We start from the raw sequence: 15,000 nt of genomic DNA on the forward strand, positions 1-15,000 counted from the left end.
GGCGGTGGAGGAGAAATGAGAGGAAAGTGGAGAAAAGTGGAACTAAACTCGAAAGAAAAAAATATAGGTTATCAGAAAAAGATTTAGATGAGAGAAAATACCTTGATAAAAGTGTGGATAACTGAAGAATGGATAAAGGTAGAAGGATGTGGATAGTGTGGATAGAAAGAAGAAAAGTGGATCTATAAGTGGGTAGAAGGAGGTGGAGGAACAATGAGAGGAAAGGCGATAAAAACGGAGATAATTTTGGAGGTAAAATTTCCGACTTCCCTGTGAATGGTGTAAGATTATAAGCACAGACCTTCATAAAAACAGAAATAACAGAGAAGTGGATGAAGATAGGAGGATGTGGATAATGTGGATGGAAAGAGGAAAGATGGATCTATAAGTGGATAAAAGGCGGTGGAGGAGAAATGAGGGAAAAGTGGAGAAAAGTGGAACTAAACTCGAAAGAAAAAAATATAGGTTATCAGAAAAAGATTTAGATGAGAGAAAATACCTTGATAAAAGTGTGGATAACTGAAGAATGGATGAAGATAAAGGATGTGGATAGTGTGGTTGGAAAGAAGAAAGATGGATCTATAAGTGGATAAAAGGCGGTGGAGGAGAAATGAGAGGAAAGTGGAGAAAAGTGGAACTAAACTCGAAAGAAAAAAATATAGGTTATCAGAAAAAGATTTAGATGAGAGAAAATACCTTGATAAAAGTGGAGATAACTGAAGAATGGATAGAGATAGAAGGATGTGGATAGTGTAGATAAAGAGAAGAGGGATGGGGCTTTAAGTGGATAAAAGGCGGTGAAGGAGAAATGAAGGGAAAGTGGAGAAAAGTGGAGGTGAAGTAGAATGAAAAAAATTAAGTCTTCCGAAAAAGATTTAGAAGAGAGAAACTACCTTGATAAAAGTCTGGATAACTGAAGAATGGATAAAGATAGAAGGATGTGGATAGTGTGGTTGGAAAGAAGAAAGATGAGGCTATAAGTGGATGGAAGGAGGTGGAGGAGGAATGGAGGGAAGGGGGAGAAAAATTGAGGTAAATTGGAGAGTAAAAAAATTCTGAAGTCATGGATCATTTTTCTCCTCCTCCTCCTCCTCCTACTACTACTACTACTACTACTACTACTACTACTACTACTATTACATCTTCTACTACTACTACTACTACTACTATTACTACAACTGCCACTTTCCCTGCTACTACTACTACTACTACTACTACTACTACTACTACTTCTATGACCATTCCTACTACTACTACGAGAATTAGAGCCCTCTCAAACCTACCATTCCTCCCCTCACAAGCCCTACTTCTACAACCGACCTACTACCACCACCACTACTTATAACACTACGAATTCTACTTTACAGCCTTGCAAGTGACTTCAGCGGCTCTCTGTCCCCCGTCTGCTGTTCCTATCAACTGTAAAGTGGAAGTTGCTGGAGAAACTTCTACTTATACGTGTGATGAAGGCTACACGTTATTCGGGTAAGTAGTTTTAGTAGTGGATTTATAAGTAGTAGTTGTAGTAGCTGGGTGGTTGAAGTAGGGCTTGTAGGGTGTTGAACAGGGGGTTTATAAGTGTTCTAAGTGTCGTGGTGATAGTGAAAAGTGTCTAGGAGTAGTTATAGTAGTAGTAGTAGTAGTAGTAGTAGTAGTAGTAGTAGTATTGATATAATTGACACTCTCTCTCTCTCTCTCTCTCTCTCTCTCTCTCTCTCTCTCTCTCTCTCTCTCTCTCTCTCTCTCTCTCTCTCTCTCTCTCTCTCTCTCTCTCTCTCTCTCTCTCTCTCTCTCTCTCTCTCTCTCTCTCTCTCTCTCTCTCTCTCTCTCTCTCTCTCCTCCTCCTCCTCCTCCTCCTCCTTCTCCTCTTCCTCTTCCTGTCCCATTCAGAATTAATTTACATAAAGAATTCCATTGTTATTATTATTATTATTATTATTATTATTATTATTATTATTATTATTATTATTATTATTATTATTATTATTATTATTTTTAACAGACCTTCCACGCGATCTTGCAACCCCGCTGGGATCTGGGATGGGAACCTACCGATTTGTGGTAAGTCACTATTTTATTTCTCTTTCAACCATGATTTCTACCAGTCTACCACAATCTACCAGGGTCTAACCACCACTCAGACCTTCTACCAGCATCCCTCTACTAGTCTACCAAATTTCAACCATCCAGCTCTACGAATTCAACCCAATAAATCAACTTTTTCAAATCTTTTTCAACCCAGAACCTCAAATTTTCAACCAAATCCTACATTTCAACCGCGATTTCTACCACCGCACCCCAATCTACCAGGGTCTAACCACCACCCAAGCATACTACCAACATCCCTCTACTAGTCTACCAAATTTCAACCATCCACCATGTATTATCACCCCAAATACCACCAATTTTGCAAAACATTTTCAACCGAGAACCTCAAATTTTCAACCAAATCCGACATTTCAACCGCGATTTCTACCACTCCACCCCAATCTACCAGGGTCTAACCACCACCGAAGCATACTACCAACATCCCTCTACCACTCCACCAAAACTCAACCATCCACCACTTTTTTATCACCCCAAAAAATACAACTTATTCAAAACATTTCAACTCTGTAACCCCAAAATTTTCACCCAAATCCTACATTTCAACCGCGATTTCTACCACCGCACCCCAATCTACCAGGCTCTAACCACCACCCAACCATGCCCCACAGCTACCAACATCGCCTACCTTCGACCGGCCAACCAGAGCTCAACCACAAGGGGAGCAGAGCCGTTCAAAGCAAATGATGGGATAAAGTCTCACTTGCACGAAGGAAACCAGTGTGCTGTTACCCAGGCTGAGACATCCCCGTGGTGGAAGGTCGATCTACTACAAGAATACACGGTTGTTGTGGTTATCGTCACTACAAGGGCGTGCTGTGGTAGGTGTTAAGTGGTTAAGTAGCCATAAGTAGCTGTGGTAGTACCAGTAGTAGTAGTAGTTCAACTTCTAACCCCCACCGCCTCTCTCTCTCTTACTTAACAGACTCGCCCGCACTTATGAACTTGGAAATTCGGGTTGGAAATTCGCTTGATATTCAGAAGAACAGGCTATGTGCGTGGGAGCCTGGAAAAGTGGGTAAGTATAAGTAATTGTAGTAGTAGTAGTAGTAGTAGTAGTAGTAGTAGTAGTAGTAGTAGTAGTAGTAGAAGGAGGAGGAGGAGGAGGAGGAGGAAAAGGAAGGAGGGGGAGAGAGAGAGAGAGAGAAAGAGAGACAGGATGCTTTCAAGGTAAACCAGTTCTCTCTCTCTCTCTCTCTCTCTCTCTCTCTCTCCATCCATCTATCTTTCTATCTATCTATCTATTTACAGAGGAGGGGAGTAATGTCAAATTCGAATGCGCTCTACCGCTGAAGGGCAGATATGTCATATTGCAAACGGCCGGTCGAGAAAGTGAGCTATCTCTCTGCGAGGTGGAGGTCTACAGCACGGAGGGTAAGCAAGCCACATCCTACCACCCTCCCTCTACCAGTCTACTAAGTTTCGACCAGCCACCATTAGGGATTCGACCAAAAAACTCACTTTGTGCAAAACTTTTTTCAACTTTTTCAGACACACCTTTGCATTCGACCACGATTTCTACCACTCTGCTACACTCGACCAGGCGCTAACCACCACACAACTCTACTACCATCATCCCTCTACCAGTCTACCACGTTTTAACCAGCCACCATTACGGATTCGACCAAAAACTTATTCTGAACAAAACTTTTTCAATTTGTTAACCTCGATTTTTCAGACACACCTTTGCATTCTACCACGATTTCTACCACTCTGCCACATTCGACCAGGCGCTAACCACCACACAACTCTACTACCATTATCCCTCTACCAGTCTACCAAAGCTCAACCATCCACCATTGCAAATTCAACCAAAAAAAATCGACTTTTTCAAAACTTTTCAACTTGGCAACCTCAATTTTTCGACCAGACCTTACCATTCAACCATGAATTCTACCACTCTACCACAATCGACCAGGCGCTAACTACCACTGGAGCACACTACCAGAATCCCTCTACCGGTCTACCAAAATTCGACCGGCCAACACACACACACACACACACACACACACACACACATACACATCTGGGAAAGGTACACACACCTCTTCAGTTTTTCCCATTTTTCTCCATTATTCTCAAAGGTATTTTAATTTCCTTGGTATGGTTGTAAAGCTTAATAAATTCCCTATCTACCATTCCCTGTCCACCATTACCATACCTTGCACCATAACTGAGAAATGGGGCCATGAACTCAGGGCACAACTCGGAACACATCATTTTTCCCTCACACACCTCTTCAGTTTTTTCCATTTTTCTCCATTATTATCAAAGATATTTTAATTTCCTTGGTATGGTTGTAAAGCTTAATAAATTCCCTATCTACCATTTCCTGTCCACTATTACCATACCTTGCACCATAACTGAGAAATGGGGTCAAGATCTTAGGGCGCCATTTCTAACACATCATTTTTCCCTCACACACCTCTTCAGTTTTTCCCATTTTTCTCCATTATTCTCAAAGGTATTTTAATTTCCTTGGTATGGTTGTAAAGCTTAATAAATTCCCTATCTACCATTCCCTGTCCATTATTACCATACCTTGCACCATAACTGAGAAATAGGGCCATAAACTTAGGGCACAATTTCTAACACATCATTTTTCCCTCACACATCTCTTCAGTTTTTCCCCTTTTTCTCCATTATTATCAAAGTTATTTTAATTTCCTTGGTATGATTGTAAAGCTTAATAAATTCCCTATCTACCATTTCCTGTCCACCATTACCATACCTTGCACCATAACTGAGAAATGGGGCCATAAACTCAGGGCACAACTCGAAACACATCATTTTTCCCTCACACACCTCTTCAGTTTTTCCTATTTTTCTCCATTATTATCAAAGGTATTTTAATTTCCTTGGTATGGTTATAAAGCTTAATAAATTCCCTATCTACCATTCCCTGTCCACCATTACCATACCTTGCACCATAACTGAGAAATGGGGTCATGAACTTAGGGTACCATTAAAAATATTACTTATCTACAGAGTTCGCGAAAGAGAATGTTCTGTTACAGCTGACATCAAGACCATTGGGGTATTTAACAAGACCTGCTATCAATTCAACGTAAGTACTACCACTACTACTACTACTATAACTACTACTACTACTACTACTACTACTACTACTACTACTAAAACCACTGGTACTATTTATTTTTTACAGGTAGAGGATGGAAGCTCATTTGACTCCGCGCGGGAAAAATGTAAACAAACCGACGCCACCATCACCACCTCAGCGCGAAATACCTCCCACCCTTCTGTCTCTCGCTCTATCTCGCCCGATCTCGCTCACTCGCTCACCGCCGTGACTCACAATTATCTCACCTCGGAGTTAGAGCGACGAGAGACAGCTTTGAAAGGAGACCTGGTGTGGATCGGGCTGAGGAGAGACCCGGGATTTATTTCGCGGACATGGCGTTGGGTGGACGGTAAGCCAGAGAGAGAGAGAGAGAGAGAGAGAGAGAGAGAGAGAGAGAGAGAGAGAGAGAGAGAGAGAGAGAGAGAGAGAGAGAGAGAGAGAGAGAGAGAGACTGTGTAATCATTTCCATTTCAATCATAACACCAAATATGAGAAGTGATCAAAAGTGAGCTATCTCTAATCTTTAAATCACCTCTAACACTATTTTGACTATGACCATTCGATTCCTCACCCTCGAGAACCTACTATTCACTACCTCACATGACTACCATCTACTAACCACCTACTACCACTACCACTACCACTACTACCAAAACTACCACTCCTAGAACCTTACCACTATGACCATTCGATTCCTCACCCTCGAGAACCTACTATTCACTACCTCACATGACTACCATCTACTAACCACCTACTACCACTACCACTACCACTACTACCAAAACTACCACTCCTAGAACCTTACCACTATGACCATTCGATTCCTCACCCTTGAGAACCTACTATTCACTACCTCACATGACTACCATCTACTAACCACCTACTACCACTACTACTACTACCACTACTACCAAAACTACCACTCCTAGAACCTTACCACTATGACCATTCGATTCCTCACCCTCGAGAACCTACTATTCACTACCTCACATGACTACCATCTACTAACCACCTACTACCACTACTACCACTACTACCAAAACTACCACTCCTAGAACCTTAACACTATGACCATTCGATTCCTCACCCTCGAGAACCTACTATTCACTACCTCACATGACTACCATCTACTAACCACCTACTACCACTACCACTACTACCAAAACTACCACTCCTAGAACCTTAACACTATGACCATTCGATTCCTCACCCTCGAGAACCTACTATTCACTACCTCACATGACTACCATCTACTAACCACCTACTACCACTACTACTACTACTACCACAACTACCACTTTTCAGGTACTGTAGTGACTGAGCCGAAGTGGGGGAAACAGCAACCAAACAACTACAACGGCAAGCAGGACTGTGTGGCGCTGGATCGTGGTAGAAAATGGTTGTGGAACGATGTTGGTTGTGAGCTGGACTACCTACCATATATCTGCATGTCTGGTAGGTAATAGTGGTAGTTGTAGTAGTAGTAGTAGTAGTAGTAGTAGTAGTAGTAGTAGTAGTAGGGTTAAATAGTATGAAATAGTAGGTTTATGAGTGTCCTAAATCTTATGGTGATAGTTAGAGTAGTCCCAGAGTAGTAGTAGTAGTAGTAGTAGTAGTAGTAGTAGTAGTAGTAGTAGTAGTAGTAGTAGTAGAACAGTAACAGGGGTTGTATGGTGATAGTAGTAGTAGTAGTAGTAGTAGTAGTAGTAGTAGTAGTAGTAGTAGTAGTAGTAGTAGTAGTAGTAGTAGAACAGTAACAGGGGTTGTATGGTATGAAATAGTAGGTTAATGAGTGTCCTAAATCTTATGGTGATAGTTAGAGTAGTCCCAGAGTAGTAGTAGTAGTAGTAGTAGTAGTAGTAGTAGTAGTAGTAGTAGTAGTAGAACAGTAACAGGGGTTGTATGGTATGAAATAGTAGGTTAATGAGTGTCCTAAATCTCGTGGTGATAGTTAGAGTAGTCCCAGAGTAGTAGTAGTAGTAGTAGTAGTAGTAGTAGTAGTAGTAGTAGTAGTAGTAGTAATAGTTGTAGGATATGAAATAGTAGGTTCTTAACACTTCTAAAACCGATAGTAACACTTATTTCACGCTACCACCAAAACTACCACCACTACCACTACTACTACTACTACTACTACTACTACTACTACTATGACCCTCCCTACAGCCCCCAGGTCATGCGGGTCGCCGGACAAGCAGGTCAACACCACGATGGAGGTCACAGGTCACTCCACGGGTCAAATCGTGACCTATACATGTCCAGTCGGGTCCAAACTTGTCGGAAACACGTCGAGAACATGTTTGGAGAATGGCGTGTGGAGTGGAGCGGCGCCATCTTGCTTATGTAAGTAGAGAGAGAGAGAGAGAGAGAGAGAGAGAGAGAGAGAGAGAGAGAGAGAGAGAGAGAGAGAGAGAGAGATTGTGGTTGAATAATCCGGATGAAAGTTTTGAGAAAGTCGTTTTTTTTTTTGGTTGAATTTATGATGGTGGTTGGTTGAGTTTTGGTAGGCTGGTAGAGGGATGTTGGTACTATGGTTGGGTGGTGGTTAGCCCCCGGTAGATTATGGATGAGTGGTAGAAATGGTGGTTGAACGAGAGAATATTGGTTGATAATCCGAATTCTCTGGTTGAAAAGTTTTGAGAAAGTCGTGTTTTTGGGGTGAATTCGTAATGGTGGTTGGTTGAATTTTGGTAGGATGGTAGAGGGATATTGGTAGAAGGCTTGGGTGGTGGTTAGCCCCCGGTAGATTATGGATGAGTGGTAGAAATGGTGGTTGAACGAGAGAATATTGGTTGATAATCCGAATTCTCTGGTTGAAAAGTTTTGAGAAAGTCGTGTTTTTGGGGTGAATTCGTAATGGTGGTTGGTTGAATTTTGGTAGGCTGGTAGAGGGATATTGGTAGAAGGCTTGGGTGGTGGTTAGCGCCCGGTAGATTATGGATGAGTGGTAGAAATGGTGGTTGAACGAGAGAATATTGGTTGATAATCCGAATTCTCTGGTTGAAAAGTTTTGAGAAAGTCGTTTTTTTGGTTGAATTTATGATGGTGGTTGGTTGAATTTTGGTAGGCTGGTAGAGGGATATTGGTAGAAGGCTTGGGTGGTGGTTAGCCCCCGGTAGATTATGGATGAGTGGTAGAAATGGTGGTTGAACGAGAGAATATTGGTTGATAATCCGAGTTCTCTGGTTGAAAAGTTTTGAGAAAGTCGTGTTTTTGGTTGAATTCGTAATGGTTGTAAGGATGGTCGACCATGTGTGTTTTTTAACCTTCATGTGCGTTTTTTCAAGCTGTGTGCGTTTTTTCTTTCATGTAAATGTGTGTGTGTGTGTGTGTGTGTGTGTGTGTGTGTGTGTGTGTGTGTGTGTGCGCGCGTTTTTCACCCCTCATGTGCGTTTTTTGAAGCTGTGTGCGTTTTTTCTTTCAGGTAAGTGTGTGTATGTGTGTGTGTGTGCGTTTTTTAGCCCTCATGTGCGTTTTTTAGCCCTCATGTGCGTTTTTTACCCTCATATACGTTTTTAGCCCTCATGTGCGTTTTTTACCCTCATGTGCGTTTTTAGCCCTCATGTGCGTTTTTTCACCCTCATATGCGTTTTTTAAAAGTTATGTGCGTTTTTTTATGTATAGGTGTGTGTGTGTGTGTGTGTGTGTGTGTGTGTGTGCGTATTTTTTCATGTAAGTGTGTGTGCGTTTTTTAGACTGTGTACGTTTTTTTTGTTTGTATGTAAGTATGTGCGTTTTTGTGTGTGCGTATTTACTTCATATGTGTGTGTGTGTGTGTGTGTGTGTGTGTGTGTTTTCAAGCTGTGAGCGTTTTTGGAGCTGTGTGCGTTCTTTTTCCTTTCATGTGCGTCTGTGTGTGTGTGTGTGTGTGTGTGTGTGTGTGTGTGTGTGTGTGTGTGTGTGTGTGTGTGTGTGTGTGTGTGTTTTTAAGCTGTGTGCGTTTTTGGAGCTGTGTACGTTTTTTTTTCATCCTGTGTGCGTCTATGAACTGTGTGTGTGTGTACGTTTAAGTTCATGTGCGTGTGATCATGTGCGTTATTTTGTGTACACTTCTTTTCCTCCTCCTCCTCGTTCTTCTTCTTCTTCTTTCTCTTCTTCTTCTTCTTCTTCTTCTTCTTCTTCTTCTCCTCCTCCTCCTCCTCCTCCTCCTCCAACTTCTTCTTCTTCTTCTTCTTCTTCTTCTTCTCCTCCTCCTCCTCCTCCTCCTCCTCCTCCTTCTTCTTCTTCTTCTTCTTCTTCTTCTTCTTTCTCTTCTCTTCCTCCTCCTCCTCCTCTTCTCTTTTTCTTTTTCCTCTTCTTCCTCCTCCTCCTCCTATCCTCCTCCTCTTCTTCTTCTTCTTCTTCTTCTTCTTCTTCTTCCTTTTCTTCTTCTTCTTCTTCTTCTTCTTCTTCTTCTTCTCTTTCTTCCTCCTCCTCTTCTTCCTCCTTCTTCTTCTTCTTCTTCTTCTTCTTCTTCTTCTTCTTCTTCTTCTTCTTCTTCTTCTTCTTCTTCTTCTTCTTCTTCTTCTTCTTCTTCTTCTTCTTCTTCTTCTTCTTCTTCTTCTTCTTCTTCTTCTTCTTCTTCTTCTTCCTCCTCCTCCTCCTCCTCCTCCTCCTCCTCCTCCTCCTCCTCCTCCTCCTCCTCCTCCTCCTCCTCCTCCTCCTCCTCCTCCTCCTCCTCCTCCTCCCCATTCTCCTCCTCCTCCTCCTCCTCCTCCCCCCTAACTATTCTGCCTATTCCCAGACGCCCGGTGCCCCCCCCTGCCTCCGCCCCCCCACTCGACTATCCAGGAGAACAGTAACAGTCTGAAGGCTGGAGGGACCGTCACCTACTCCTGCGAAACGGGTTATCTGCTGGTCGGAGAAGCGGTAAGTAGTCGGATAAAAACATGGATAGCAGGAGAACGGATAAGGATAGGAGGATGTGGATAGTGTGGATCGATAGAGGAAAGGTGGATCTATAAGTGGGTGCAAGGCAGTGGAGGCGGCATGAGTGGAAGGTGGAGAAAAGTGGAGTTAAACTAGACACAAAAATTTCTGACCTCCCAAGAAAGATAGAAGATGATTGTCATAGTCCTTGATAAAAACATGGATAGTATGGGAACGGATAAGGATAGGAGGATGTGGATAGTGTGGATGGATAGAGGAAAGGTGGATCTATAAGTGGGTGCAAGGAGGTGAAGGAGGAAGTGGAGAAAAATGGATGTGAAATGAATCCAAAAATATTCTGAAGATGGAAGATTGATAAAACAGGGAGATTGGATAAGGATGTGAATGGATAGAGGAAAGGTGGATCTATAAGTGGATGCAAGGAGGTGGAGGAAGCATGAGTGGAAAGTGGAGAAAAGTGGAGTTAAAGTAGACACAAATATTTCTGACCTCCCTAGAAAGATTGATGGAGAAGCAGAAAGTAGTCGGATAAAAACATGAATAGCAGGGGAATGGATAAGGATAGGAGGGTGTGGATAGCGTGAATGGATAGAGGAAAGGTGGATCTATAAGTGGGTGCAAGGAGGTGGAGGAGGCATGAGTGGAAAGTGGAGAAAAATGGATGTGAAATGAAGCCAAAAATTTTCTGACCCCCAAGAAAGATGGAAGATAAGAGGCATAGTCCTTGATAAAAACAGGGATAACGAGAGATTGGATAAGGATAGGAGAGTGTGGATAGCGTGGATGGATAGAGGAAAGGTGGATCTATAAGTGGGTGCAAGGAGGTGGAGGAAGCATGAGTGGAAAGTGGAGAAAAGTGGAGTTAAAGTAGACACAAATATTTCTGACCTCCCTAGAAAGATGGAAGGAGAAGCAGAAAGTAGTCGGATAAAAACATGGATAGCAGGGGAATGGATAAGGATAGGAGGGTGTGGATAGCGTGAATGGATAGAGGAAAGGTGGATCTATAAGTGGGTGCAAGGAGGTGGAGGAGGCATGAGTGGAAAGTGGAGAAAAGTGGAGGTGAAGTGGAGCCAAATACTTGAGGTGGTGGAAAGATTCTCATATATACATGTTCTATGCGCGTTCCAGACTCTCTCCTGTCAGCTGGGCGGGTCTTGGAGTGCCAGTCAGCCATCTTGTTTGTTTACCGACTGCGGGTTGCCCTCTCAACCTACTAACGGCCAGGTAAGTAACGTAAGAGAGATGTAAGTAGCTGTAAGTAGATTTATAAGTAAGTCTCAGAAATCTCATCTACCAATACTGCTATTACTACTACTACTACTAACCGCCACTTCAACTTACAGACCATTCTACTTAACAAGACGACTACTTACGGCTCTCAAGTTACTTACGAGTGTGGCCCAAACTTCTGGTTGAGTGGCAGTGAGGTCAGGTCATGTGGAAGTGACGGAAAGTGGACCGGAAGTGACCCCGAGTGTGTGTGTAAGTAGATTCATGTTCTGTAAGTAGGTCGTAAGTAGGTCCGGTTTGTAAGTACCCGGGTTAGTAGTAGATGGTATGTTAGTGTGGACTGTAAGTGACCCCGAGGGTGTGTGTAAGTAGATTCAAGCTCTGTAAGTAGGTCGTAAGTAGGTCTAGTCCGTAAGTAGCCGGGTTAGTAGTAGATGGTGGGTTGGTTGGTATGTTAGTGTGGAATGGTAGTGACCCCGAGTGCGTGTGTAAGTAGATTCAAGCTCTGTAAGTAGTTCGTAAGTAGGTCCGGTTTGTAAGTACTCGGGTTAGTAATAGAAAGTGTGTTGGTTGGTATCTCTCTCTCTCTCTCTCTCTCTCTCTCTCTCTCTCTCTCTCTCTCTCTCTCTCTCTCTCTCTCTCTCTCTCTCTCTCTCTCTCTCTCTCTCTCTCTCTCTCTCTCTCTCTCTCTCTCTTGTAGTAGATATGTCTTTTGTAAGTGTGTAAGTGAGTGTAAGTGTGTATGTGTGTTTTGTAAGTACATATGTCTGTGTACTGGTATATGTTTGTAAGTGTGTTAAGTATTTCTAAGTAAAATTGGGTATATATATCATTACTACTTACAACTACTTACAATTACTTACGGCTACTTACAGTGATCACTTGCGGGGAGCCTGAAGTGCCTGCTGGAGGATTCGTCACTGGCTACAGTTTCCAAGTAAGTAGATTTTCTCATAAGTAGGATTTTTCGTAAGTAAGATTTTTTATAAGTAAGATTTTTATAAGTAAGATTTTCGTAATTTTTGTAAGTAAGATTTTTATAAGTAAGATTTTTTGTAAGTAAGATTTTTCATAAGTAATTTTGTAAGTATTAATATTTTTGTGAGCAATTTTGTAAGTATTCATATTTTTGTAAGTAATTTTGTAAGTATTAATATTTTTGTAAGTAATTTTGTAAGTATGATTTTTTGTCTTTTTTTTCCTCTCTCTCTCTCTCTCTCTCTCTCTCTCTCTCTCTCTCTCTCTCTCTCTCTCTCTCTCTCTCTCTCTCTCTCTCTCTCTCTCTCTCTCTCTCTCTCTCTCTCTCTCCCTCTCTCTCTCTCTCTCTCTCTCTCTCTCTCTCTCTCTCTCTCTCTCTCTCTCTCTCTCTCTCTCTCTCTCTCTCTCTCTCTCTCTCTCTCTCTCTCTACGACCCCCCCACTCGCTCTCTCGCTCTAATTCTCTCACTCGCTCTAATTCCAGGTCGGCTCTGAGGTCCAATACTTCTGTGATGAGGGCCACAGATTAGAGCGAGGAATTAAAGCGAGCCTCATATTAGAGCGAGAGCGAGAGAGAGAGAGCGAGGACGACTTCAACGGCCACCTGGAGGAACTGAGCGAGAGTGAGCGAGGATTAGAGCGAGTAGAGCGAGGATTAGAGCGAGTAGAGCGAGAAATTGAGCGAGACAACCCTGTGTACGTCAGAACATGTGCACACGACGGCCTGTGGTCTGGAGCTGTGCCTGTGTGCGTGTGTAAGTATTGGTGTGTGTGCGTTTTTTTTCATGTACGTTTTTCTCTCTTATGTGCGTTTTGAAATATGTAAGTGTGTGTGTTTGTGTGTGTGTGTGTGTGTGTGTGTGAATTTGTGTACGTTTTCATTCATGTACGTTTTTCACACCCTCTTATGTGCGTTTTGAAATATGTGTGTGTGTGTGTGTGTGTGTGTGTGTGTGTGTGTGTGTGTGTGTGTGTGTGTGTGTGTGTGTGTGTGTGTGTGTACATTCATGTACGTTTTTCACACCCTCTTATGTGCGTTTTGAAATATGTGTGTGTGTGTGTGTGTGTGTGTGTGTGTGTGTGTGTGTGTGTGTGTGTAAATTTGTGTACGTTTTCATTCATGTACGTTTTTCACACCCTCTTATGTGCGTTTTGAAATATGTGTGTGTGTGTGTGTGTGTGTGTGTGTGTGTGTGTGTGTGTGTGTGTGTGTGTGTGTGTGTGTGTGTGTGTGAATATGTGCGTTTTTTTGCCCTCATGTGCGTATTTCAACCCAACCCTCTCATGTACGTTCTCAAGGATCTGTGTGTGTGTGTGTGTGTGTGTGTGTGTGTGTGTGTGTGTGTGTGTGTGTGTGTGTGTGTGTGTGTGTGTGTGTGTTTTCTGACCCCTCATGTACACATCCCAACCTCTCATGTACGTTTCTGTGTGTGTGTGTGTGTGTGTGTGTGTGTGTGTGTGTGTGTGTGTGTGTGTGTGCGTTTTCTGACCCCTCATGTACACATCCCAATCTCATGTGCGTGTCTGTGTGCGTTTTCTGACCCCTCATGTACACATCCCCAATCTCATGTGCGTTTCTATGTGCGTTTTCCAGACACAGACTGCGGCCGTGTACAAGCGGTCCCCAAGGCGGCTATTGCGTACACGGACGACAAAACGCACATGGGCGGTGAAGTTACGTACACGTGTGCACATGGCTACCGGCTCAAGGGAAACGCACATAGGAAGTGTACACGGGAAGGGGTTTGGAGTGGAAGCAACCCGGTCTGTGAAGGTGGGTTGAATTTTTTGCATTGATGGTTTTAATATCTCTCTACATTTTCTGCTATAACTTGGCTTGTGTGCGATATAAGTGACTGTAACTTTAGTGGTAGTTAGTGTGGTAGTTGACCTTCCTTCACACCAAAACTCGTGATCCTAACTGTAGTGTGGCAGGAGTTATAGGTGTTCAAAGTTAGGGTTATAAAAAATCTGAATCCATGTTGCTTGAATTCATATCTCTCTACATTTTCTGCTATAACTCAGCTTGTGTGCGATATAAGTGACTGTAACTTTAGTGGTAGTTAGTGTTGTAGTTGACCTTCCCTCACACCAAAACTCGTGATCCTAACTGTAGTGTGGCAGGAGTTATAAGTGTTCAAAGTTAGGGTCACGAAAAATCCTAAGCTATTTGAGGGGAGTGTTTCCCTTCCTTCCTCCTCCTCCTCCTCCTCCTCCTCCTCCTCTTCCTCTTCCTCTTCCTCCTCTTTCTCCTCCTCCTCTTCCTCTTCCTCCTCCTCTTCCTCCAATTATTTTCCTTACTTGTCCATTTTTACATGTGTGTGTGTGTGTGTGTGTGTGTGTGTGTGTGTGTGTGTGTGTGTGTGTGTTCCTCCTCCTCCTCCTCCTCTTTCTCCTCCTCCTCCTCCTCTTCCTCTTCCTCCTCTTTTTCCTCCCAATTATTTTCCTTACATGTCCATTTTTACTTCTGTGTGTGTGTGTGTGTGTTTCTCATGTGCGTTCCTCCTCCTCCTCCTCCTCCTCCTCTTTCTCCTCCTCCTCCTCGTCCTCCTCCTTTTCCTCCAGTTATTTTCCTTACATGTCCATTTCTACATCTGTGTGTGTGTGTGTGTGTGTGTGTGTGTGTGTGTGTGTGTGTGTGTGTGTGTGTGTGTGTGTGTGTGTGTTTCTCATGTGCGTCTCTGCCCCCACACACAGAGATTAGATGCCCCGCCCCCCCCGAGGACGACCCCA

The 15,000-nt window shown here is 43.0% G+C and overlaps 2 protein-coding genes across 2 annotated transcripts in view; both read left to right on the forward strand.

Moving 5' to 3' along the window:
• LOC126993465 (fucolectin-like) overlaps window positions 1-5,465 on the forward strand; it is a 9,181-nt gene extending 3,716 nt beyond the window's left edge. The window contains 8 exon segments of the mRNA XM_050852602.1: window positions 1,368-1,485; window positions 2,003-2,061; window positions 2,718-2,927; window positions 3,032-3,124; window positions 3,358-3,480; window positions 5,095-5,106; window positions 5,109-5,173; window positions 5,445-5,465. Coding sequence (XP_050708559.1) covers window positions 1,368-1,485; window positions 2,003-2,061; window positions 2,718-2,927; window positions 3,032-3,124; window positions 3,358-3,480; window positions 5,095-5,106; window positions 5,109-5,173; window positions 5,445-5,465 — 701 coding nt within the window.
• Window positions 5,466-7,398: 1,933 nt separating this feature from the next.
• The window catches only part of LOC126993466 (CUB and sushi domain-containing protein 3-like), a 17,970-nt gene continuing 10,368 nt past the window's right edge, over window positions 7,399-15,000 (forward strand). Inside the window, exons 1-8 of the mRNA XM_050852603.1 lie at window positions 7,399-7,411; window positions 9,912-10,036; window positions 11,189-11,284; window positions 11,404-11,542; window positions 12,166-12,227; window positions 12,752-13,022; window positions 13,862-14,041; window positions 14,965-15,000. The exon at window positions 14,965-15,000 is cut by the window's right edge and continues 130 nt beyond it. Coding sequence (XP_050708560.1) covers window positions 7,399-7,411; window positions 9,912-10,036; window positions 11,189-11,284; window positions 11,404-11,542; window positions 12,166-12,227; window positions 12,752-13,022; window positions 13,862-14,041; window positions 14,965-15,000 — 922 coding nt within the window. The remainder of the gene's footprint in view (window positions 7,412-9,911; window positions 10,037-11,188; window positions 11,285-11,403; window positions 11,543-12,165; window positions 12,228-12,751; window positions 13,023-13,861; window positions 14,042-14,964) is intronic.

The sequence above is a fragment of the Eriocheir sinensis genome, unplaced genomic scaffold, assembly GCF_024679095.1.
Source record: "Eriocheir sinensis breed Jianghai 21 unplaced genomic scaffold, ASM2467909v1 Scaffold617, whole genome shotgun sequence".
NCBI lineage: Eukaryota > Metazoa > Arthropoda > Malacostraca > Decapoda > Varunidae > Eriocheir > Eriocheir sinensis.